Source organism: Panthera leo, chromosome B3 (assembly GCF_018350215.1).
Source record: "Panthera leo isolate Ple1 chromosome B3, P.leo_Ple1_pat1.1, whole genome shotgun sequence".
NCBI classification, from domain to species: Eukaryota; Metazoa; Chordata; class Mammalia; order Carnivora; family Felidae; genus Panthera; species Panthera leo.
The window spans coordinates 133,961,513-133,984,625 of NC_056684.1; the positions used below are offsets into that span (position 1 = coordinate 133,961,513).

Here is a 23,113-nt window from a genome sequence, read left to right on the forward strand (position 1 = left end):
AGCACTGGAATGACCTGAGGGATCCAGAGGGCCAGTCTAGCCCCTCAGTCCACCTCAGGGGCCTTAGATCTCTACCTACAGCACCTCTGCCAGAGAAGGGAGCCAGACCCCAATGCAATAGACTGGGCTGGGCACCCTCTACCATCAGATGCAAGGACGGTGATGGCCACTTCTATACTAAGTGCCAGGCACTCTTCTGAGTATTTATTATTTATATTCTTTTTTGGAGAGAGAGAAAGACAATGTGAGCACAAGCAGGAGAGGGGCAGCGGGAAAGGGAGACATAATTTTTTTTTCTTTTTTTTAGTTTCATATCTTGAGAGAGTAGGGGAGGGGCAGAGAGATAATTCCAAACAGGCTCCATGCTGTCAGCATGAAGCCCAGCGCGGGGCTTGAACTAACCAACAACGAGATCACGACCTGAGCTGAAGTCGGACGCTTAACTGACAGAGCCACCCAGGCGCCCTGGGAGGGACAGAATCTCAAGCAGGCTCCACGCCCAGTACAGAGCCTGACATGGAGCTCAATCTCACCACGTTGAGATCATGACCTGAGCCGAAATCAAGCTCAGGTCATAACTGAGTGAGCGCCCCCTGAGTGTTTTAAATATACTGACTTATTTATCCTCAGTCCAATCTTGTTAGGATTCTCAGTTAACAAATGAGGAAACTGAGGCATGAACACGCAGAGCAACAAGCCTAAGGTGATATCAGCTTTTGGTGCAACCATTCACATCAAATCAAAATGTCTGGCCTCGAACACAAGGGCCTGTGCTGGAAAAGAAAATAAACTACATGGTTGGAAACAGAAAAGGTTTATGCAAAGATCATTTAACTTGCTTGTGAAGTCTGCCATCAGAGAGTTTCGGCTCCGAAGCTGGTGAAGGTGCTGCCTTGGCCTGGTTACATTACTGAACCTCTCAGCCCCTCAGGTCCTGCATCTGCAGAACCAGGGGTACCGTGAGAGCAGTGGGCACACAGTAGGCACTCAGCAGAGGGAGGGTCTTCTGAGAGGAAGCCAGCTGGAGCTGAGTAGTAGTGACTGGGGGGCAGTGAGCACCCAGGATTTTCTGCAAAAGCCTCTTTAGAGGAGGAGGAGCTAGATGGGAGTAAAGCATCCGCCACCCTTTGGACGGAATAACCCCTTTAGATGGTTAAAACTCAAAGAGGGATAATCACACCACGTGGCCACCAAAACAGAAACAATACGCTTGCCTAAGAACAACCTCCAAGGTCTCTAGCAACAGCAGGTCAGGGCTCTAAGACAAGCCAGTTCTGGTTCAAAGGGCCCTGTGTTGAGAAGGTAAGCCCCTGGAGGCTATGCACAGTCTCCTGCTTTAAGAGCTCAGTGCTTTCCTGAGAGCCTCGCTGGGGAGAATGGGGAGGAGACAGAGGAGGCAGTCGCCAGCCCGGGAGGCCTGGCCAAGTGGCCCAGGCCATGTTTCCAGCTCCACTGTGTCCTCTCCCAGAAACCCGCCCAGGCCAAGCCTCCTGAGCAGCACACACTGTAGGAATCACTCTCTAGACAAAACCACCCTGGCACAGGGCTGACGGCTGCCGCACGCATGGGAGAGAGCTCACTTTCTGGCTCCCCCAAAGTTCCAAAGCCAGGTGCTAACTGAAACACCCAAGCCATCCTGCCCTGTCTTGTTAGGCTGGAGAAAGGCACCGGGAAGCACACCCAGGCCTTCTCAGGTCGATCTGTCTACATCAAGTACACAGGCTCCCCAGTGCTGCTCCAGCAACTTTCCACAGCCTCACCAAGATCCCGGGCTGATGCCTGATGGGGAAACAGGGATAGGAGGTGAGACAGCAATCTTGGGAGAAGGGAGCCAAGAGGGACTCAGCTGCCCGCTGCCTCCGAATCACAGAAGGGACAAAAGGAAACCACTCAAAGGCCCTGTGTTTGTTTCCCATTTGCTAAACGAGGAGCAGGCGGAACAGGATTAGTGGTTCTCAGCCTGGCTGCGCATCACAATCATCTGATTACAAGCATCCAGGAGAGCTTTTAAACAACACTGACACCCAAGCCCACCCAGGCCAGTTAAAAGCCAAATCTCCCGGGGGCGCCTGGGTGGCTCAGTTGGTTAGGTTAGGCGTCCGACTTCAGCTCAGGTCATGAACTCACAGTCTGTGAGTTCGAGCCCCGCGTCGGGCTCTGTGCTGACAGCTCAGAGCCTGGAGCCTGCTTCAGATTCTGTGTCTCCCTCTCTCTGCTCATCATCTGTCTCAGTCTCAAAAATAAATAATTAAAAAAAAAAAAAAGCCAAATATGTCACTTTGTGGGGGTGGGGAACACGTGCAGCATGTTAGGTATTCTGGGGTGAGACCACCACCACCAAACTGGGTCTCTCATTTCCCTCCTGGCTTTAACCCTCTACCAGCCACACCCCAGCAGGGCTTGTTCTGAAACACCCCTCTGTCACAGTCTCCTGAGCCTTAACACCACAGAGGAACATTTATCAGGCCCCAGGCATGTCCCAGCCGTGCCTCTGGCTAGCATGAGAGAGGATCGGGGTGGTAAATGAGCCCCAGTCACCGTATGACCAGATTTCTGTAACGTCACATGAGAGCTGGGTTCCAGCTCTGCTGTTAACTCGCTGCATAGCCCCAGCCGAGCCCGTCTCCCACCGCCCCCCGTTCCCCCACCCTGACCCCCTTGCTTGTGTAGAATGAGGGTAGCTCTGGGCTTCAGCCCAGCTTTCCAGAGCACTGATGCTTCCTCTAAACCTTGGGCTTCCTACACTCAGAGGTCCAGGCAGGAACCAGGTGGCACTTGCCACAGCAACACCCCAGGCTAAGGCATCTGTCCCAGTCCACCATGGGGACTCGAGATCCCAGCCGAGGACTTGAGCCGTTCCTGGGTGACACAAGCTATGGCAAGAGCACACTATGAGTGTGTCTGCTGCTCAGGACAGCACTCAGATGCTCACAATAAGCTCTCAAACGGATCTGTAAACAAGAAATACACACGGCAAGCTGTCAGCCACTTGGGAAGCACAGAAAATGACTAAAAAAGGATTGGAACACTCTAACACATGACGTTGCAACCAAATAAAGACCGAGGTCTGTTCTCACAGCAGGCTGTGCCTCAGAAGCATGCTTGGGGAGAGAGATGCTAACTCCTCCCCTTTGGGGCCTGTGTGACGGACTTCCTCGGGTATTAATAACCGCCAGCTGTCCCCACAAAAGCCAGAGACTCCCTTCTTAGCAAAGAGATTTTGGCTGGGAAGGATGGTGAACTATGAGCCCCTCTGATGTGCTGAGATGGCAGGAAGGCAGGGAGACATCTGCCTTCTGTCCTTTAATGTGAAGTTTTACTCAGATGACCATCGTTTACATGGTAACAACAGAAGACAGAAAAGCAAGCATCCAGGTACCTCGCTCTGCAGAGCAGGCCAAGGTCTCCTTCATGGGGGTGCGGAGAAGGCTCACTTCCAGATGGAAAAGGACCCCTCCCTCCAGCATGTGCCCACCAGCCCAAGGCAGGACATTAGTCTGGATGCCAGACCAGCAGCAGATCCAAGAAAAACCGAGGTGCACAGGGAGCATTCCTGTCCTCCACCGGGAAGAGGGTCAGATTAGTTCATACTAAGGCCTCAGCAGCTAAGAGCCGAGCGGGGCCTTTATAGGTCATGTAGGGGTAGGTAAGGGGAGAAGAAAAATGGCTCCATCCACTCTCCCTCCAAGTCCAGACACTAAAATGGGAATTGGAGAGGTCGTGTGTTCTCACCTCTGCTACCACCATCCCCCTCACTGCCTCCCAACTTCTCTTCTGGACAGATGTGGTTCCAATTCAAAAATGAAGTCACTGACCTAGACCCAGAAGACCTCAAGGGGAAAGGGATGCTTCTGTGTCTGACAATTTAATCCTGGCTTGATTTAAGCAGGAACTTCTAAAAAGTCCTCATATCTTAGGACTATCCATCATCAGCAGGAGTATCCTGGCTGCCAGGACTCAAGATTAATTGCTTTGATGTGGAAAAATCCCTACACTGACTCCAGGTGAAAAGGTTATTCCTTTACAATAAACAAGAAGAAAAAAAAGATGGCGGGGGGGGGGGGGGGGGGCGGTGCGGGGAAGGAAAGGGAAATAAAAGAAATGCTGACTGACCCTGTTCAAGTAGCCCCCCACTGTCATTAAGCCATCGAAACGGGGCAGAGACACGGCACTTTTAAGCTGGGGCTGGGGTCTCAAGCCCTTTATGATTAACATCACGTATGTTCTTATTAGACACTCTCCTCATTCCTCCAGAAAATATGAGACCAGCATCTGGCACAGAGCCATATGTTCCACAAAAACCTCCTATCATCCTCTCCATTTATGCTTTTAGAATCTCTACCTCATTACCATACTAGAGAGGGTGGGGACCCATCTAACTCAGCGCAACACCCAAAGCATGCCATGAGCTGTGTGTTAAATGCAGAAATCATGCAAGCTGGCTATCTCACAGGTATCAACACTAAATAAAGCCCCTCAACCGCAGAAACCTGTGGGGCTGTGAGGTTTCGTGGGGCACACACCAGTTCAATCTCTTTGTTTGCTAACTGGCTATTTCAAATCCACACTGCCTGACCCTAAGAGGTAAAGCCCACAGCTACCCTCGCAGCACCCTTTGAAAAGTGTCACTGAAGCCACCTTCCAGGAACCAGATGCAAAAAGCCAACAGCTGGTCTCACTTTACTGTGGGGATTCCCAGAGCCGAAAACAAAACAAAAAATCGAAACAATGATTCTCCCAAGGACCGGAGAGAGGAGAGAACAGGGGCCTCCAGAAGGAAAGGGTAATGGGTTCAGTCCTTTTTTGGGGTAAGACTATGGTAGAACACACAACCTAAAACCAAGTAAAATACACATTAACATTTACCATCTTAACCAATTTTAAGCGTACGGGTCAGTACCGTTACTGCATTCACACCGTTGCACCTACCACCATCCTAACGGTTTCTAGGTCTATGAATCTGACTGTTCCAGGTCCCTGATTGTAAGTGGAATCATGCAGTAGTCGTCTTTTTATGACTGGCTTATTTCACTTAGCCTAATGTCCTCCAGGTTCATCCATGTTGTAGAAGGTGTCAGAATTTCCTTCCTTTTTAAGGCTAATATTCCATTGTGTGTACGCACACCACATTTTGTTACCCATCCACCCACTTGGGTTATTACTTCTACACCTTGGCTATTATGAATAATGCTGCTGTGAACGTGGGTGGTGTTCCTTGCCTTTTAAGTCAAAGAGGATTTCGAAAACCAGGCAGCCTCCTTAAAGACTAAAAGTTCAATTTTCTTTTTTTTCTTTAATTTTTTTTTAAATGTTTATTTATTTTTGAGAGAGACAGAGACAGAATGCGAGTGGGTTAGAGGGAGAGAGAGAGGGAGACACAGAATCAGAATCAGGCTCCAGGCTCTGAGCTGTCAGCACAGAGCCTGAGGTGGGACTCGAATTCACAAGCCTTGAGATCACAACCTAAGCCAAAGTCGGACGCTCAACCGACTGAGCCACCCAGGCACCCCTAAAAGTTCAATTTTCCTGAGCATACCATATTTTTTTGGTTTGGTTTGGGTTTTTTTTGGTAATTACCTCATACTTTCTAAGCTCTTCCCATCCAAATGTGAACATACACTCGCATTTCAGAGTCACATCATGAATTCACCTCCCAGCTCCATCTGGCTGCTCCAGGCCTTCTGGGGACTCTCAGGGTGGCAGCTATCATCAGGACCACCATAATAGCTGCTCCCAGTTGACCCTGTTCCTGCCAACCTGATCTTCCCCAGTGGTTCAAGCTCTCCTTTCCAGAGACTATACCTGGGAGCTCACACACACCTGGGAATTTAAATGACCTATGGACTTTGGCACGACCATCCCTTCTCACCACGTGCCCCCCTCCCAAAAGAACCCAACCCAACTAGACCCTTTGGAGGAGGAGGATGGTTATGGAAATGGAAGTCCCATGTCCTGACCTTGAACTCCCAGAGCAGGGAAGGAACCTCAGTCATTCAGAACTAGAGGAAGACACTTTCGAAAGGAAAAAAGAAAAGAGGAAACCTTCACTGGTGACGATTCCAATTACTCTCTGTTTAAAAAGGCTGTGAAAGGGTTCATCAAAGAGGCTTTGCCTTTATTTATTTATTCATTTTTAATATATGAAATTTATCGTCAAATTGGCTTCCATACAACACCCAGTGCTCATCCCAAAAGATGCCCTCTTCAATACCCATCACCCACCTTCCCCTCCCTCCCACCCCACATCAACCGTCAGTTTGTTCTCAGTTTTTAAGAGTCTCTTATGCTTTGGCTCTCTCCCACTCTGACCTCTTTGTTTTTTTTTAAGAAATCAATTTCTCCCAGTTTTTGAACGCCGGATGGATAAAGACCCAGTTTCAATGCAGGTGATGCACCACAGCAGGGACAGTGGAGTCTAGTTTGTCACCTAAACCTGCCTGCAGCAGTACACAGACTGGCCCTGGACCCTCAGGCCAGGGAGGCACCGGTGGGGCAGGCGCACTGCTTCTTTCAGACACCAAGTGGCCAGGCGGCCCATCAGTCGGCATTTACTGCCCCCAGTCCCTGGTTAAGTCCAAGGCTGCCAGTTCCTGCCCTGAGAAAAAAGCTGGAAACGGGTGCAGGACCCAGAAAAGCAGGTAGGAGCTGAAATGGCAGGGCTCAGGAAGATAAATAAACCTACGTTCACAGAGGAAGACCAAGGTAAGGTGCTCTGACAGGAGAAAGTACCAAGACAAGACACAGGAGTGGAGGGGGAGGCAGGCGGGCACAGAGTGGGGCAAAGACGTAAGTACTACAGCCTGGTAACAGGCACAGTCTGCCGGCACCAGCCTCCAGCTCTGCAGCAGGTGCCACGCGGGAGTGCAAGCACTCTGACCCAGGGAGTCAAGTTCAATTATTCCCCTTAGACAAAGGAGGAAATGGTTTAGAGGGGTCAGGTCGCTTGTGCCAGGGGAGGAAAGACCCTGCTGTCTACTGTCTACAGAACATTGGGGAGGACACTGTCCAGGAAGGACACTGCCCAGAGCACCACCCCCCCCCCCCAGGCCCCAGCATGTGGGCTGGGGGCAAACGAGGTGAAGGCAGCCTGAGAGTTTACCTCCCAAAGGAAGAAACCAGGATGATGACAGATGATGGAAAGAGAAGCAGGTCAGATCTAAGCACTTCTTCCTCCCAGGCGACCTATACTTCAGTCCCCATCTGCCTTCCTCGGAAAGTGGGGGCAAACCATTTTGGATTAACTGCCCTAGGCAGCTAAAGAAACCACCCACTCTTCATTTTTCTGGCATCTCAACCTTGGGACATGTACAGCTGCGACTTAGTCCCTTTACATCTGAAAAGTCCAATTTTGTAAGCTCTATGCTATAAAATTCCAACATTCAGAATTCTCACCGTAAAAAGGAGAGAGTGACTAGAAGACCAACTTGGCACAAGAAGTGACAACCTGCTTCAAAGTTTCTGATACTTTTTGTAAATTTTTTTTTTTACTGTTTATTCTTGACAGAGAGACAAAGACAAAGCAGGAGCAGGGGAGGGGCAGAGAGAGAGGGAGACACAGAATCTGAAACAGGCTTCAGGCTCTGAGCTGTCAGCACAGAGCTCAAGGCAGGACTTGAACTTAAGAGCTGTGAGATCACGACCTGAGCTGAAGTCAGATGCCTAACTGAGCCACCCAGGCACCCCCAGAGTTTGATACTTTAAGCAGCCACAATTCCACATTTTAAAGGAAAGTAAACTGTTCTGACTGGTTACAAGAGCAGGAGGAAAAGCCTGTTTGGTTGCTGTGGTTTGGAAAGAAGGCATTCATTTTTAAAGTTTTAAAGCCATTAAGCCTAAACATTACTAACCTCAGGGGAGCCAAGCTGGCTAGACAAAGTTGAAAACAATCAATGTAATTTCCACCCCCCAGGGACTGGGCCTCCCTAGTACCTGACAGATGGCATCTCCATCAACAAAGCAAACACCACATGAAAGCTTGCAGGTTGGTGTGAAAGCAGCGGGGGTCCCCTCTAAGAGTGGGATTCAAAGGCTCCAGCCACCCCACCCCATTTTGATCTCATTTGCCCCCAGTGACCTCCTCAACAGTCAGGTCCCCAGTCCCTGATGTGTGTCAGGCACTCAAGGGACACACAGAATGAAAAAAGCAAGGCCCTGGGGCATCTGGGTGACTCAGTCGTTAAGTGGTTAAGCTCCTCTGACTTTGGCTCAGGTCATGATCTCATGGTTCAGTTCGTGAGTTTGAGCCCCTCGAGCCTCTCCCTCGGATTCTGTGTCTCTCTCTCCCTCTGCCCCTCCCCTGCTTGTGCTCACTTGCTCTCTCTCAAAAATTAACATTAAATGTACATATATGCACATATATGTACACACACACACACACACACGGACCTGTCTTCCAATTAGTCTAGAAAGAAGCAACAGGTCAGGGAACTCTGTAGGACTATTTTCGCCTAGAGATAGGATCCTGGGTCCAAGCCCAGCACAGTAATGAACTCCCTGAATGCCAGGACTTACTTTCTGAATTTACTTACTCCAGACTCACTCCAGAGTGAGTCGTCGTCTGTTCTGTTGTTTCGTATCTTGTCTCTAACACACGCTGAAATGTTTCCATGCTGATGGGGTGAGACACAAAGATGCAGTGCCTACTTTTAAGGTGTTTCACTGCTGGTGGCAGATAGAATCATGAGATAATATGTGTAATAATAGGCCTAAGACACTCCACACCATGAGCACACAGTAAACTTTTTAAAAAGCTCATATAGGAGAAAAATATGTACGGCAAATCAAGCACATACGTGCATGCTCATTGGACTAACCCAAACCAATCACAGTGCACCTCTTGGAAGGGCCCGTCCATAAGCCACCCACTAAGACATCAACGAAGCACGCCCAGAGGGGCAGACCTGCCCACGATACCCTCTGCTCCACCAGTGCGCATCTTATCCTCACGGCTGGCAGGGAACCTGCGCAAGGCCCTCATTCAACCCTCCTCATAGTCTCTGAGGCAGGCGCTATTCATATCCTCGTTTTCAGATAAACACTCTCAGAGATGAAGCTGCCCGAGGTCACCAATCTGAGCGGTGAGCTTGCAGGATCCCGCGCCTCTGCAGACAGAGGCTTACAGTTCCTTTTTGTGCTGTGTTTGGCCCCTTCATACTGACCAAATGCCAGGTCAGCCTGGGAGAGGAGCCACTGCCATGAGCATTCACAGACTCAAGAAACTTGGCACTATTTCACCTGAGCCTCATGACAACCTGCAATACGGTATTACCCACACTTTACAGGGGAGGTTCAATGATCCAGCCTAAGTCACATCGGTAGGAACAGGGACACACAAGTTTCTAGACCCTTGAAAGAATAACATGACCCAACCTGACAAAGCAGTGGAGTTTGCCCTTATTTCTGCCCCCGGCCCCCCAGCTTCCATCTGGTTCTTCCCCCTCTGGCTTCACCTTCCTGGCCTTCGCCCCACAGAGCTCGCTCATCCATTCCACGGGCCAGTGGCTAACATCCTGCCCCCAGCTGAGAAAGCAAACCCGACCACCCCCCCCCCCCAGCCAACGGAAGTGTGCCACCGTACGACGTTTCTGGACACCCTGCTTTCAAGCTCCATTTTCCTTTCCAACTGATACGAACTCTTGAACTGGGCCAGAAGTGGCAACAGTTTTACTAGCAGTTGCTCGTAAACTTTCAACAGAGCAACCGGCAGTTGTATCATATGAGGACAGTAAAATTAATTAATACACATCAGGGACGGCTGTGTTTGGTAGCTTCAATAAAATAATCAATGAGATAAGTCATCAGAAGCAGCTCAACCCGTCAGGCCTACGTTAGCAGGCTTTTTCTCTCCTTTTCCCTATCGGCATCATGTAATCACCCCCTTTTCTTCTTTCTCATAAAAACCCCTTACTTTCCCCGCACAGTAACCCCACTCTCTGGTTACTCGGTCATGTTTGGTGCTCCCTGAATTGCGATTCTGAGACCCTGAGTGAAGGGCTTGTTCTTTTCAGTTTTGCCTTCTTTTCTAGGTGGACAGAAGCAATGGGAGGCTCCCCCCGAGCCCCCCGAAGCTGTGTTGTGTCCCATCAGTATAGGGTATAGGGTCAGTATAGGGTCAGAGCATGGCCCTATACTTCGAACACCTCCCTCCCCCCTTTAACCTCTTGAGAAACCTAAATCCCAAGCCAATGGAAACCTTGCAGGGTGTAGCTGGCACAGCCCTTCCAAAACCTCCACCTTCCGTCAACATACCACCAACAAACTCTGAACTGGGGGCCTCTTCAACACCTCCATCAACCTTGCTGAACCCACCGATTTAAGAGCACTTCCTCATCCTCCTTGGTCTTCCTCCTCAATACCAGAAAAACGACTGCAATTCTATCTTAAGATTAAGGACCAAGGCCCTGAATCTGTGGCCAAGTAGGAGAAAAACTCTGCCTTTCCAGAAAGAAAGGCTGAATAAGGAAAACTGCTATTAGCCCTGGACGTGAGCCACGCGGGCGGCTTTACGGAGGGGCGAAGCCTGCCCGGGCAAGTTCTTCAGGGACTCCTCCTGACAAAGGAGTTGTAACATCCCACATGCTGATCTCGGCACCAAACACCAAAACCCAAGGCAAGGGAGAGACCCTTCTTTTTTTCTCAAACCTTGAGAAATCCACTTCCCTCCTTTTCGTCACAAAGGGCATCGGTGCCTCTAACCGCTTCCTACGTCTCTGGTGCCTAGTACACTACGAAAGTTGTTTCTACCACCTTCATTCACCCAGCAGTGCTGGATCCTCAACACTCCCGGCTCCACTCTGAATGTGTGAGCAACAAGAGCTAACTGAAAAGGACGCCAACTCGCTCCACCTACAAGCAGCATGGCCCATCCTCGGCATCGGAGAGCTTCGCGGCCTGGCTTAGCCAATATTCTGCTGGAAGCACAAATTCAGACCCCCTGCCCGGTGGTGGGGTGACCCCCCCCCCGCCCCCAGCCAAGCTTCCACCCCCCGCTCCATTCTGTGCCCAGACCTTCGGAGAAGGGCTCACAAAAAGACCCTTCTTAAACGAATGGCCACTGGCTATGAGAAAACTTGAGCTAAAAGTGGAGAAGGAAATTCATGGCGAGAGAACATGTATCAGAAACAGGATTCAGGAAAGAAGGGCCGTTCAGAAGGAGAGGAGCCGGGACAAAGTTCAGATTCACAGAAGCAGAGGTTTGAGTGGGTCCCTTGGGCCAATGCTGTACCAGGTTTTTGGGCTCCGTGCTGTGAACAGCCCAAAGCCAGCTGGCAGCCCAAGGGGCCTTGGGTGGCACCCTCAGCACCTGGGAGGGAAGGTGTGGCAGCTCAGGGACAGGAGGCAAAGCCCCAACAGTTCAAGGTCTGGACTCAAGGCCAGGAGGGGGAGCCCACACAGACCAGAAAGGATGGTGTCTATACACATACTCCCCCGCCTCCTCTGTCTTTGTGTGTATGTGTCTCTCTCTCTCCCCTCCTCGCCTTTAGCCTCCATGGCCTGGCCAAATTCCAGCTCCACTATAATTACATCAGACCCACCTTTCACCCCTCCCCACCCTCTGCAATTAACCCCGATTCTCTGCTTCCTGCTGCTCTGGGGGTGCAGGATGAAGTCTGAGGCCAGCTGTTCCCTCCATCCCACCCACCGCCCAACCCCGGAACTGCTGGCCTCACAAGGTGCCTGAAGCAATCCAGTCCCTTCCTCTGGGGCTCCAGGCTGGTGTGAAATCTAGTTTTCAACACGGGAGAGCCTCAGGAAGCAGCGCTCCCAGCCTGGCCCACCACACAAAGCTTCTGAGCTCAGGATCCACCTCACTCTGGTGTCAGTGCAGATCCTGGTGGCCCTGCCAACCTTTATAAAACAGACTCTCTACCTACAGCAAGCTATCTCCCTACACAATGGACTACAGAAGGCTTCTTAGAAAGGCATTTCAGGGGCGCCTGGGTGGCTCAGTCGGTTAAGCGTCCGACTTCGGCTCAGGTCACGATCTTGCGGTCCGCGGGTTCAAGCCCCACGTCGGGCTCTGGGCTGATGGCTCAGAGCCTGGAGCCTGCTTCAGATTCTGTGTTTCCCTCTCTCTCTGCCCCTCCCCCGTTCATGCTGTGTCTCTGTCTGAAAAATAAATAAACGTTAAAAAAAAAAATTAAAAAAAAAAAAAAAAAAAAAAAAAGGCATTTCACCAAGCAACCAACGACCAAGAAACCCTGCAGCTCTCCGGGGCTGTTTCCATATCTTATTTGCTGAGCCTCCCTTCTCTAATCTGTAAAATGGGGACAGCAATTTCCTCCCCACTATGCCAGGGCCTGGCTCATAGGAAGCACGGTTATCTTCTTCTAGCCTTCTGACGGGGGTAAAAACTAAGTCTCGAAGTTCCTGCTTGCTATTTCATATGCCTCAACAGCATTTCTTCTAAAACAAAAAAGGAGAAAAAAACAAATAAATCAAGTTCAACTGACACTTAGTCTCCCATTTTGCGGAAACAAAACCTGCCTCTTGGTAGATTTGGGACTGCAAAGCACATGACCCTGGGTCTTCAGCCCCATCTGCCCCACCCTGGTCAGCAGGACAGGAAGGGTCACAGGTCAGGAGTAAATACCTTCTGTTTAGTGTAGAAAAACAGAATTCTAGTGGCCCTGAAAGCTGCCCCCCTCCAGCTGACTCAGAGTCACGGCCACCCCATCGGGCGGGTCCTGAACCCCAGGACCCTGGTGGGAGTGAGGGTCAGATCTGCTGCAGCTCTCAGTGGTCCTGGGTCTGGTAATGCATTTTGCCCTCCCCTCAGAAGCTCGCTCCAGGTGGGGCACCAAGCACGCTGCTATCCATAGCCCCATATGGGCAACACCCCACAGAGTCTCTCAGAATTCGTCCCCTCGCCCCTGCCTTGGTCCAGACCCCCATGATCTGCCCTGACTCCCCACTCCCTCTGACACCAATCTGTTCTTCATGCTGGTGCCAGCATTGCCTTTTTTAAACTTTCCCTTTTAAAAACTCTCCAAAGATTCCCAAGTCCTTTAGGATGAAGTTCAAATTCATTAGCATGGCATCCACTTCCCTGAAACCTCCTCATCTTTCCAGGCTCCCCCCATCACCACCCGCAAAGACACCCAACCTCTAGCCACCTTGAAGTGATTCAATCAGTCCTCAGACTGTCTTATGTCTCCACAGCTTTGCAGGTGCTTTTCCTCTCCCAGGACACCCCCTTCCACGCACCCCACTTTCAGCCAGCCTAGCTCCCTGCCAATCCTCCAAGACTCAGGACAAGTGTCACGCCCTACAGAAAGCTCCCCCATGAGCTTTGCCCTTTCCCAGGCTGGGGAACTCCCTCCTGTGCCCTGTGGCCTCTCTTCCGCCCACTGGAGGTGGGCACCTCAGGTCTGGAGAAAGGCTTTAACAACAAGAAAGAGAAAGGAACCAGGCAACCCCTGGTGAGTGACACCCTCCCCTCTGGGCCCCCAGGGCTTCCTCAGCCCACATTTCATCACTGCACTAGAGACAATGAGGGACAGGAAGTGAGATGAAGGAAAGAGGAAAGGAGGGGTCCGTGCAGACCACCGCCCCTCTCAGGCTCACTTCCCAACACAGCCTGGAAGGTTCCCTCTTGCACTTTAAACTGACCGCGAATAGTAACAGGGAAGTAGGCAAGCTCCCGGGTCAAGCCCATTAACAGAAAAAGAGCTCCTACCCCTGACTGGGGACAGGACACAGGGGCCTCTCTAATGAAGGCCTCCCAGGCCTGGGGCTGCACCGCACAGCTCACGACCACATTCGGTCACCACACCACAATTGCCGGAAGGCTGTCCTGCTGGAGATTCCAGACCAGCATCCAGTAATACTCCAACACAAGGAAACGTGCCCAGGCACACAGTAAAAATCTCAGACCTTCATCCACACGGCAGAGACACAGAAATCTTCATTATTCATTCAGCAGCGATATGAAACACTGCACATCTTAATACGCAAAGGGCGCCAACGGGCAATCCGGCCAGAAAAACAAGGCAATTCTGGCAGTGAGCAACCGGGGTCCTCAAAGTATTCATGCCCTCTGACCCAGCAATTCCATACCACGAATTTATCCCAAGGAAATGAAAACATTTGTTGAAAGGCTCAAGTACCCAGTATGTTCATGGTTGTATTGTTTATAATTCTGAGACAGAAATAACTCCGTACCAGCGACAATGGTGGAGCCATCAAGTGCCATGTAGACATTAAAATTCATGTAATGAAAGAACATTTAGTGACGTGGGAAAATGCTCACTGCACAGTAAGTGAAAAGAAAGGTTACAAATAGCATAGAGGATATAATCCACACTGTGAAACCCATGTACACACAGACACAGAGATGGAAGGCATAAACACCAAAACGTTAACCACAGCAGCTCTAAGTGGCATGATCATGGGTGAACCTACTTTTCCTGATTTCTCCCCATCTGCGATCAGAAATTTTTATAATAAAAAATGTTACTTTTAACGTCTTCAAAACGTAAATATAAGCTACGAAATCAAGAACATCCCCCCTCCAGAGCGCCTGGGTGGCTCAGTCAGTTAAGCGCCCAACTTCAGCTCGGGTCACGATCTCACGGTTCATGAGTTCAGGCCCCGCATGGGGCTCTATGCTGACAGCTCAGAGCCTGGAGCCTGCTTGAGATTCTGTGTCTCCTTCGCTCTCTTCCCCTCCCCCACTTGTGCTCTGTCTCTCAAAAATAAATAAGTGTAAAAAAAGAAAAAAAAAATTTTTTTAAAAGAATATCCCCCCTCTGTCTCCTGTGAAGCCTCACAGCCCCCCTCTATAAAATCAAAAGTGGAGAAGATAAGTACTCCCCTGAAAATCTGATACAATGTATTTTTCACAAAGCAAATTCTGCCAGTACTGGTACTGTAGAAAAGGCCTGTGTGGACCCTAAGCTCCCCTGAGCACTGTCCCTATCCATCAAAGCAGGTCACACCCACCTAAGGAGGCTTTGCTTGAACTAAACACTAAACGCTACAGACCACATGAATTCTCGAGAGGGACCTATGAAGTTTACTATGTTCCCACCAATGATTATCAAACGTACATTTCCTTCTATTCTTACTTTTGATAAAAGTCTTTCCTTTCTCCAACTGAGGGAACACACTTCTAGAGATACTTCTAATTTTAACTAGCCAGCCCATGCTTATCAAATACAACCACTACAGGAAACAGACAGATAGCAAAAACTGGCTGAGTGGGGAAAAGGTACAGACGGTACATGAAGTTTTATCTAAAGGTACCACAAAAAACAACATATATGCACACATACACATAAATACACGCAAGAGTGTAAAGCCATGAACTGGACACCCACCAAATTAACAATGGGGTCGTCTCCAGGGAGGGAGGGAAGGAGAACTGGACTCACTAGAGGCATCCTAGGGACTTCTATCAGAGAAATGTAGAGGGGGGGGGGCGGGGAACCTAAAGCAGATATGAACAATACTCACACGTTCACATTTATTTTTAACAGAGACACAAGGGTGCATTATGACCATCTGTACTACTTTTGTTTTTCAAGGCAATAAAGGAAAGAGACTACAAAAGATAAAAGGCAACCCCAGATTCTTTACTCTGCTTTTCTTCTGAGATAAAGAACAATATTCTGGGTTGGTTCTGGTCTTCTGAGCATGGCGAGAGACGAGAGCTCAGAAGAGCCAAGTTCGAGGAACTCCTAAAACAGAGCTTCCTTGAGGTGACCTGTCAGATGTCTCCGGCCACTGCGTGACTGTGGAATCTGAGGCCCATGAGGGCCCATCCACTTCTTGACAGATGAGAACTCAGGCGGCCCAGAGAGGGAACGCAGACTATTCCGGCACATGATCAGTTAAGGTGAGAAGCTCAAAGAAACTCCGCAAATTTCTCATTTCAGGGTAAGTTCTGCAGGTGGGTCCCTACATCCACCTGAGGGTCCCGATTTCAGGACAGAGATCTGTATGTGTACCTGACAACAAAGATCAACACACAGTGAATTTATCCAAGCCTCTGTTTGAAATGCTTCCCAGCAGCATAAAGCCAAAAAAAGCCTCAGAAACTTCACATGACAAGTAGGCCCTGACTGTCAAGAGGCAGAACAAGGGTGCAGGTATCCAGGGCAGGTAATGGCAATGGGACACTCACACACAAACCCCAACGAACAAACACACAGCCACTGCTGCACCAGGGATTTCTGCTTATACTAGCCATATTTTCCTACTGGCTCCACTATCAAATGAACATGCATTTAACATAAACACTCAAGAATCTGAATATAAAAAAGAACCATTCTATAAATCCAAACTTTAACTTAAAAAAGACTCAGATGAAGAAGGGCTTGGTTGTTGAGCATTGAAACAAGCATCACATGATGCCGGGCTCAAAGATGGCCAGCCAGGTGGCCGGAAGCAGCATGCAGTTCAGGTCTAAGCTTGCCTTTCCTCCAAGACTCAGCACATGTCCTGTCTGCGGAGACTCATCCTGGAGCAGGTACCTCCACCTTGGACTGCTAGCCTTTTCTTCTGCAAAAGCCAGAGACTGAACCAGGCACTCTCTTCTCTGCCTCACTGTCCCAGGACACATGAGATGTGCCTCTGTACGTGATGGACAGGAGTCACCTGGGGACACCTGGCTGAAGATGCCTCTTCTGGACATCACTAGAAACGCTCTAACCCTTGGTTCCCGTGAGAATGTGCATCAGAATCACCTGGAGGGCTTGTTAGGACAGACTGTGGGGCTGGGGAGGTCTGCAGAAGGGCCTGAGGATCCCCACTTCTACTAAGTTCCCAGGCCATGTCAATGCCATTGGCCTGGGGACCACACTTTGAGAAAGCCCAGTGATTCCCAATTCTGCTGGAAGGATGGCAAGACTAACAGCTGGAGAACTTCTAAAATGCAGAATCTAGGCCCCAACGGCAGAGAAGTCCAAGCGGCAGGTCAGAAGGCAGCCTGAGATCTGGCTGACACACCAACGGTCAGACTGAGACTGGCCATGCTTATTTTTACCCACCGTCTATGTTCTGCCCCAGCAAAAGGTCAAGGATCGTTGTCTCCGAAGGTTTTCAGAGCCAAAACTTGAGTTTCCTTGTGACAGAAGCCCACGCCATTCAAGAGAGGTCCCCATCTTTTCTAACTGTCCCTGTCCCATGGTACCTCTGAAAAGAAGGGGACCGCCAAAGGCAGAACCACTGCTTGGCAAACAACACTCAAGGCTGGCTTCTGTGACCTCAATGTCTCAGAAAAGCCACAGGCAAGACTCAATGTCTCAAGTCTACTGAAAAGCCACAGCCAAGTGGGGGTCCCACTCCCTTGGGGGCAGCCTCTCACCCTTCTAGGCCACCCTTGTAACAATAAGGAATGACATTTGTCTTGCTTCATCCTGAGCCCTCACAACCTGCCAGGCCACTTTCACAAAGGGACTCGGGCAGTACTTCTCTTGGAAACTTTTCTTGAGTGACCTTTTATAATTATAACCAATTATGTCTACACTTGAATGTCAGGTGGAAGGAAAAAAGGCAGGATATGCAATTGTATATATGGCATGACCACAACCATGTAAAACAAAAACTATTCATGCAAACACTGGAAGGAAACAGTAAAAACGTTAACAGGGATTGTCTTTAGGTGGTGGGATTGTGGGTGTTCTTTTCTTCTTGCTACTTATTTTCCAAGTTGTTTACAAAGAGCACATATTACTTACAGAACTAGAGCTTAATTTTACAATAAATCGGAAGGAAAAAATATACACAACTGCCCACATCTAACGTGTGCCAGCCCAGAGAGCAAATGGCCTGCTAGTCTTCTCCACGTAAGCAGGACTGTGGCTCTGAGGCCTTGAGCAAGTGCCTTCAGCAAATATTCACTCTGGACTGGGCTGCTAATGCACACCAGCATTGCCCTCGAAGGGTTAACAGTGCAGAAGCAGAACAAGGATGCAGGGTCCTCCCTTCTACCTCTGAGACTTCCTGGGCCCTGAGCACGGACTAGACATCTTTTCCTCCCAGTTTCTCACCTTCTGGAACTTGACAGCAGCAATCCGCCTCCAAACGGACACTGTCTCAAATAAGCATCAAACTCCCTTCGGCTGGACTGTCAGGAGCCACTGCTCACCATCAGCATGTGACCTCCTGGACCAGCAAGAGCAGAGGACAGCCCCTGCACGGCCATCACCTCCACTTGAGAGCTTCATCACTGCCACCAACCAGGGAGAGGGTACCACCTCCCTGCCATACCTCGGGCCTGAGACACACCTGTCAACTTATCGACAGGGCTGTTAGCCCTGGCCAGCCTTGCACACCGGTTCTGAATTTCGGGATCTCTTATGTTCATATCCTCTCCAGTTCTGATTCATCTAAACCTTAGTGAAACAAACCTTCATTTGAGCAGCTGCAGAAAATGTGGACCCTGACAGATCGAGGACAGACCTGTCTTGTGCCTCCATGTCTTCCTCTACCTCTACACCCCTCCCCTTTCTCTTTCCCATGACCTTCCAAACTTGGAAACTCAATCACCTACCAAGACTCCACTCAGGTGCCCCCTCCTCCAAGAAGCCTTCCCCCTCTCCAACCCTGCAGCATGGGTTAGAGATCTTGTCTCTCCCAACTATCTGCACCATCCACTTCTGGCACTTAGCACACACCATTGAAGGCACCTGCAGACAGGGATCAAGCCCTGAGTACATGCTGAACAGCCCCTTCCGTGCCCAGACTCAAGTTCACTGGCAGGCCAATCACCTTTACCCAACTTCCCCTGCCTGTGGCCGTCTCCAGGGGAACACTCGCTGAGTATTTCCTGCCTGCCTGCAGCATGCTCGGCCCCAAATGTGGCACCCTTCAGATGAGGAAACAAACCCACTTCACCCCACAGATCCAGCTGGCTCAGGCCCTCTCCTCAGCACAGCTGGCATCTACCTGGGACTAATAGGGCAGGGCTGGACCTAAGTCTCCCAGAAGCTGCTCAGAGAGTCCAAGGTGCTGGTCCATGGAATGAGCTCAGGTGGCTTGTGGAATTGGCTGCTCAGGGAAAGTGTCCTAGCACCGAAGCCTTCTCTCACACACCCCGATCTCAATGAGAGGGTGGAAACAATCATCTCGGAAAACCCCGGACACAGTCCACTCCCTCCCTCTCCCATCTTTGGATGGAAGATCCCAAATTTGTACTGAGTCAGAAGAAGGGCCCCTGCAGCCACCACAGCCCTCAGCAGGAGCTGGCCCTGCATGAGGCCTCAGCTCACCTCAGAGCCAGCAACCACTGCACCGCATAGGACAGAGAGGGAGCCTACCTCATGTCTGCAGGGATCTCTCCACTCTGAAAGATGCCCCTGAACCCCAGCACCAAGACGGAGTTACAGTCCAGAAAGTGGATGCTAGGAACAGGTCTCAGAGGCAGAGTCTGCCCAAGCAATCAGGGAAGCCCCAGCATGAATTCTGGAAAAGATTTGTTCTTGAGCAGTCGTTCTCGAATGGTGTTCCCTGGGGTCCTGGGAACCCACAGAGATCCCCAGAGGGAGAGAGGGGAGCTGAGTAGAGACCACTAGGACCCGTCAAGTCAATCAGAGTCACTAGGGCTTCACTTGGGGCTTCAGGAAAAATGCACAGAGGGAAGAATTCTTGTTTCACTGCTATGAAGTTGGAAAACCAGGGTTCTGAGACACACAGTTTAAATCCATTTACAAGCAATATCAAAGACTCTCACCTGACCTTCCCAAGGCTGGGATGGGGATTTTAACAGGCCTTCCCCGGAAGGCCCCCTTGCCCAACCCATCACCTATCTGCCAGTGAGATACAGGGAGACCCTAACAAACGGACACTCCACACCATGAATCCCTGTCCGCAAGCTGGGGGCTCGAGCATAACCCTTCTGTGGTCCCCCCCCACCCCGACCCTTGCAGTTGCTCCTGAACAAACACTCACTGAGCTGTGGGTGACACCACGTCAGGGTGCCCCCGCCCCGCCCCCCGGAGCCAGTCTCCGTTCAGCTGCATGCTTGAGGCTGCGGCTATGAATGGAGGGCCATCTCTGGGAACCCCCACCACACCACATACGATGCTGGGCACACAGCTCAAAGGACGTTCACCAGACAAAGTAATCCAACATCAGACCCTTCTCATGACACCCCCAAAAAATACAAAAGTGAAAACACACCAAGCCTTAGCGAGTAGATGCCTAACCATGAACACCATTTCCTCTCAACTTCCTGTGGGGAAACCGCCTGAGTGACGAGACTGCCAGATGCACAGCAGAACCCTGGGGGAACAGAGTTCCTGGCCCTTACCTGGTAGTAGGTCTTAATGTTTCTCACCAAGATGGTCAAGTTCTGAATGCGGAGGTTCACGTCGTTGTTAACGTGCTTGTTGATGCGCTGATTTGTTGGTCTGGGGTCACTAGAGAAGGAAGAGGAGAATGGAAACTGCGTATCGCATCATCTGCCACGCACCCCCATTCCCAGGCAAGAGTGAACCTCCCGTCCTCCCCTCCAGCCTCGGTTACTATGCAGCTATGACTGTGGATTGAGTCAAATCCTTATTCTGCTACTGCCAATCCCCGGATCTTGGGCGGGGGCGCCCCATCACCTCCCTGCTTCCCCATCTCGCAGCACCTAGCCCATCACAGGCCCGGAGTCAATGCTATTTCTCCTTATTCTGCTACTGCCAAGTCCCAGACCTTGGGGGCGGGGGGGCGGGCATCACCTCCCTGCTTCCCCATCCCCCGGCTGGAGTCAATGCTATTTCCATCCCTACTGCTGGCAACACCCATAATCCACCACCAAATGCCAGTGCAGACCCAAAAGGTTATACTGTATAAAAACCAATAACCCATCCCAAGATTTCAAGATTAAAAAGGTTAAGGGGCGCCTGGGTGGTTCAGTCAGTTAAGTGTCCAACTCTCGGCTTTGGCTCAGGTCATGATCTCACGGTTTCATGACTTCCAGCCCTGTGTCAGGCTCTGCATTGACAGTGGGGAGCCTGCTTGGGATTCCCTCTCTCTCTACCCGCCCCCCACGCTGTCTCTGTCTCTCAAAATAAACAGACTTAAACAAAAAAAATAAAATGTTCAAGTCTGAACAGACCAAAATATACTAAATACCAAGAAAGGAAAGGAAAGAAATGTTGTTTTCTGACAATAAATCAAAATTATTAAAGTTCCATCTCCCCCTCCCCCACCCCGTCAACCAGATTGGTCTAGGCTGGTCCTGCCGGTGATTGACATTTCAGGGACACAACTCTACCCCCGAAAAACCCGAGTCTGTGACAGGGCATGATGTACACGTACCCTATGAGAAAGGCTAAGAGCAGAGATATAAATAATTCATGTGGGAAACCCCCAAAGCGTCATTTATTTTCCAATCTCAGGCAAAAGTCAGGTCCAGCTGCGATGAAACTAGAAATCTGAATCAAGTGATTTATCATTCCTCTCATCTACGTCCAGAACATTTTTCAAAAATGTTTCTTATGTGAAGAGAACAGAGTCAGGAAAAGAAATTCAGCTTCTGCCTCCCCAGGTAGCACGCGATGCTTTCCACAACAAAGCCCTCCCTCCCAGGTGCCTGTCCCATCCTCCACAAAGAGAGCTAACTGAAATGAGGGCTGTTTTCAGGGCTTCATCATCTGTCATCCTGGCTCCGTGATAAGGGTGCTGAACCTCCCCGGGGTGGTGCGAAGGCAGAGTCAGCCTCTTCCTCAGTAATCGGCCCACAAGGAGACAGGAGCACAGGAATGGGGGTGGGGGGGGGGGGGGAGAGTTAAGGAAATCAACCTCAATGCCACTCGACTCATCCCAAAGCCAACTAACACAAAACTGACCAAAAAAAATTTACAAATAGAAATCTTTTCAAATGTCATTGGCAGTATAATTTTTTCTTAATAACATGAGCTGTTTGGAATTCAGCCGTTAAACATTTGACATATACACCACGAGTCCCTACCCTGTTTCATGTGTACGCAAACCCCTTTACGCATTACATGTTGTCAGCCATGGATTTTGTTTGAACACCCTGTATCCCCTAAAATAATCACATGGGTACCTTGGGTCAACCAGGGAATCTCTTTTCAACTGTCATGTGACAACATGTCTTATTGTCCCCACAGGGTAATGGAGCCTGGCCAAGCCATTTGCACGTTAGGTTTCTCTTGGAGCCATTCATTACTGAGAAAACAAAGGTTAACAGTTCAGTGGAAATTAATTTAGGAATAGAGGCGGCATTCAGAACTTAAACCACAAAGGCATTGTTAGCTACAGAAGTATACCTGACATTACAAATAATTTATCTCAAAGGCTCACTTCTCCTTTGCTTAGGTATCTCAAGAGATGAGAAACAAGTTCATAATGTGACTAAAGTACTTCTTAAATCTGAACTTAGAGAACACGCAGGACTTTTTCTGTTTTGCTACTGCGGTCCCAGCTTTGAGTCAGAGGGCCTCGGCACGCGTGGTGGAACACACATTCACTGCGTGAGCAAAGGCACAACACACAAGGGATGCGGGGGCGGTGGGGACCTGGGTGCCCCTCAGATAACAGCAGGGAAGCCTCTGACCATCTCGGCTTTTGTTCTCCCAGTTCAGCTAAGAGAAACAACACTACAAAAGAGCCTCATTCGATGCTTACCATATGAGTAATTAGACTCATTATCACCATCATTAGTACTCCCATCTTCTAACTGAGGCTCTCAGGGTAGAGAAACAACTGGAAACAAAAGTCAACTAGGGTTAAGTAAGGCTCATCCTCACTCTCCCAGCACTGAGTAACCTCCACCTTTCTATGCTGCAGGAAATGGGTCAGAAGACACAGACTCCAGTCCAGGGTGCAGGACTGGCCAAGGTTCTCTGGGCCCCAGGGTGCTCATCTGCAAAATGACTGTAGGATCCTTCCAACCGAGACTGTCATTCTGTGAAGGCCAGGTCGCACTGGCCACACTTGGTCCTAGATCCCAGAAAGAGGACATCATATAACCATTGCACCAACTGCACATCCCCAAAAGCCATCATTAACAACAAGATCTTCTTTCCACAATATCAAGATGTCAGAGGGCAGGAGAGAGGCACTGGGAGTGCAAACATCTGGTAGTGTGTCCCATCTCAGAGAGTTCCAAGTCCAAAGTGTGGGGCCCCCAGGGCCTCCTTCTCATAAAAACTTC

The 23,113-nt window shown here is 50.0% G+C and overlaps 1 protein-coding gene across 1 annotated transcript in view; it reads right to left on the minus strand.

Moving 5' to 3' along the window:
- The window catches only part of CCDC88C (coiled-coil domain containing 88C), a 129,537-nt gene that overhangs the window by 101,141 nt on the left and 5,283 nt on the right, over nucleotides 1-23,113 (minus strand). The window contains exon 3 of the mRNA XM_042944099.1: nucleotides 20,255-20,363. Coding sequence (XP_042800033.1) covers nucleotides 20,255-20,363 — 109 coding nt within the window. The remainder of the gene's footprint in view (nucleotides 1-20,254; nucleotides 20,364-23,113) is intronic.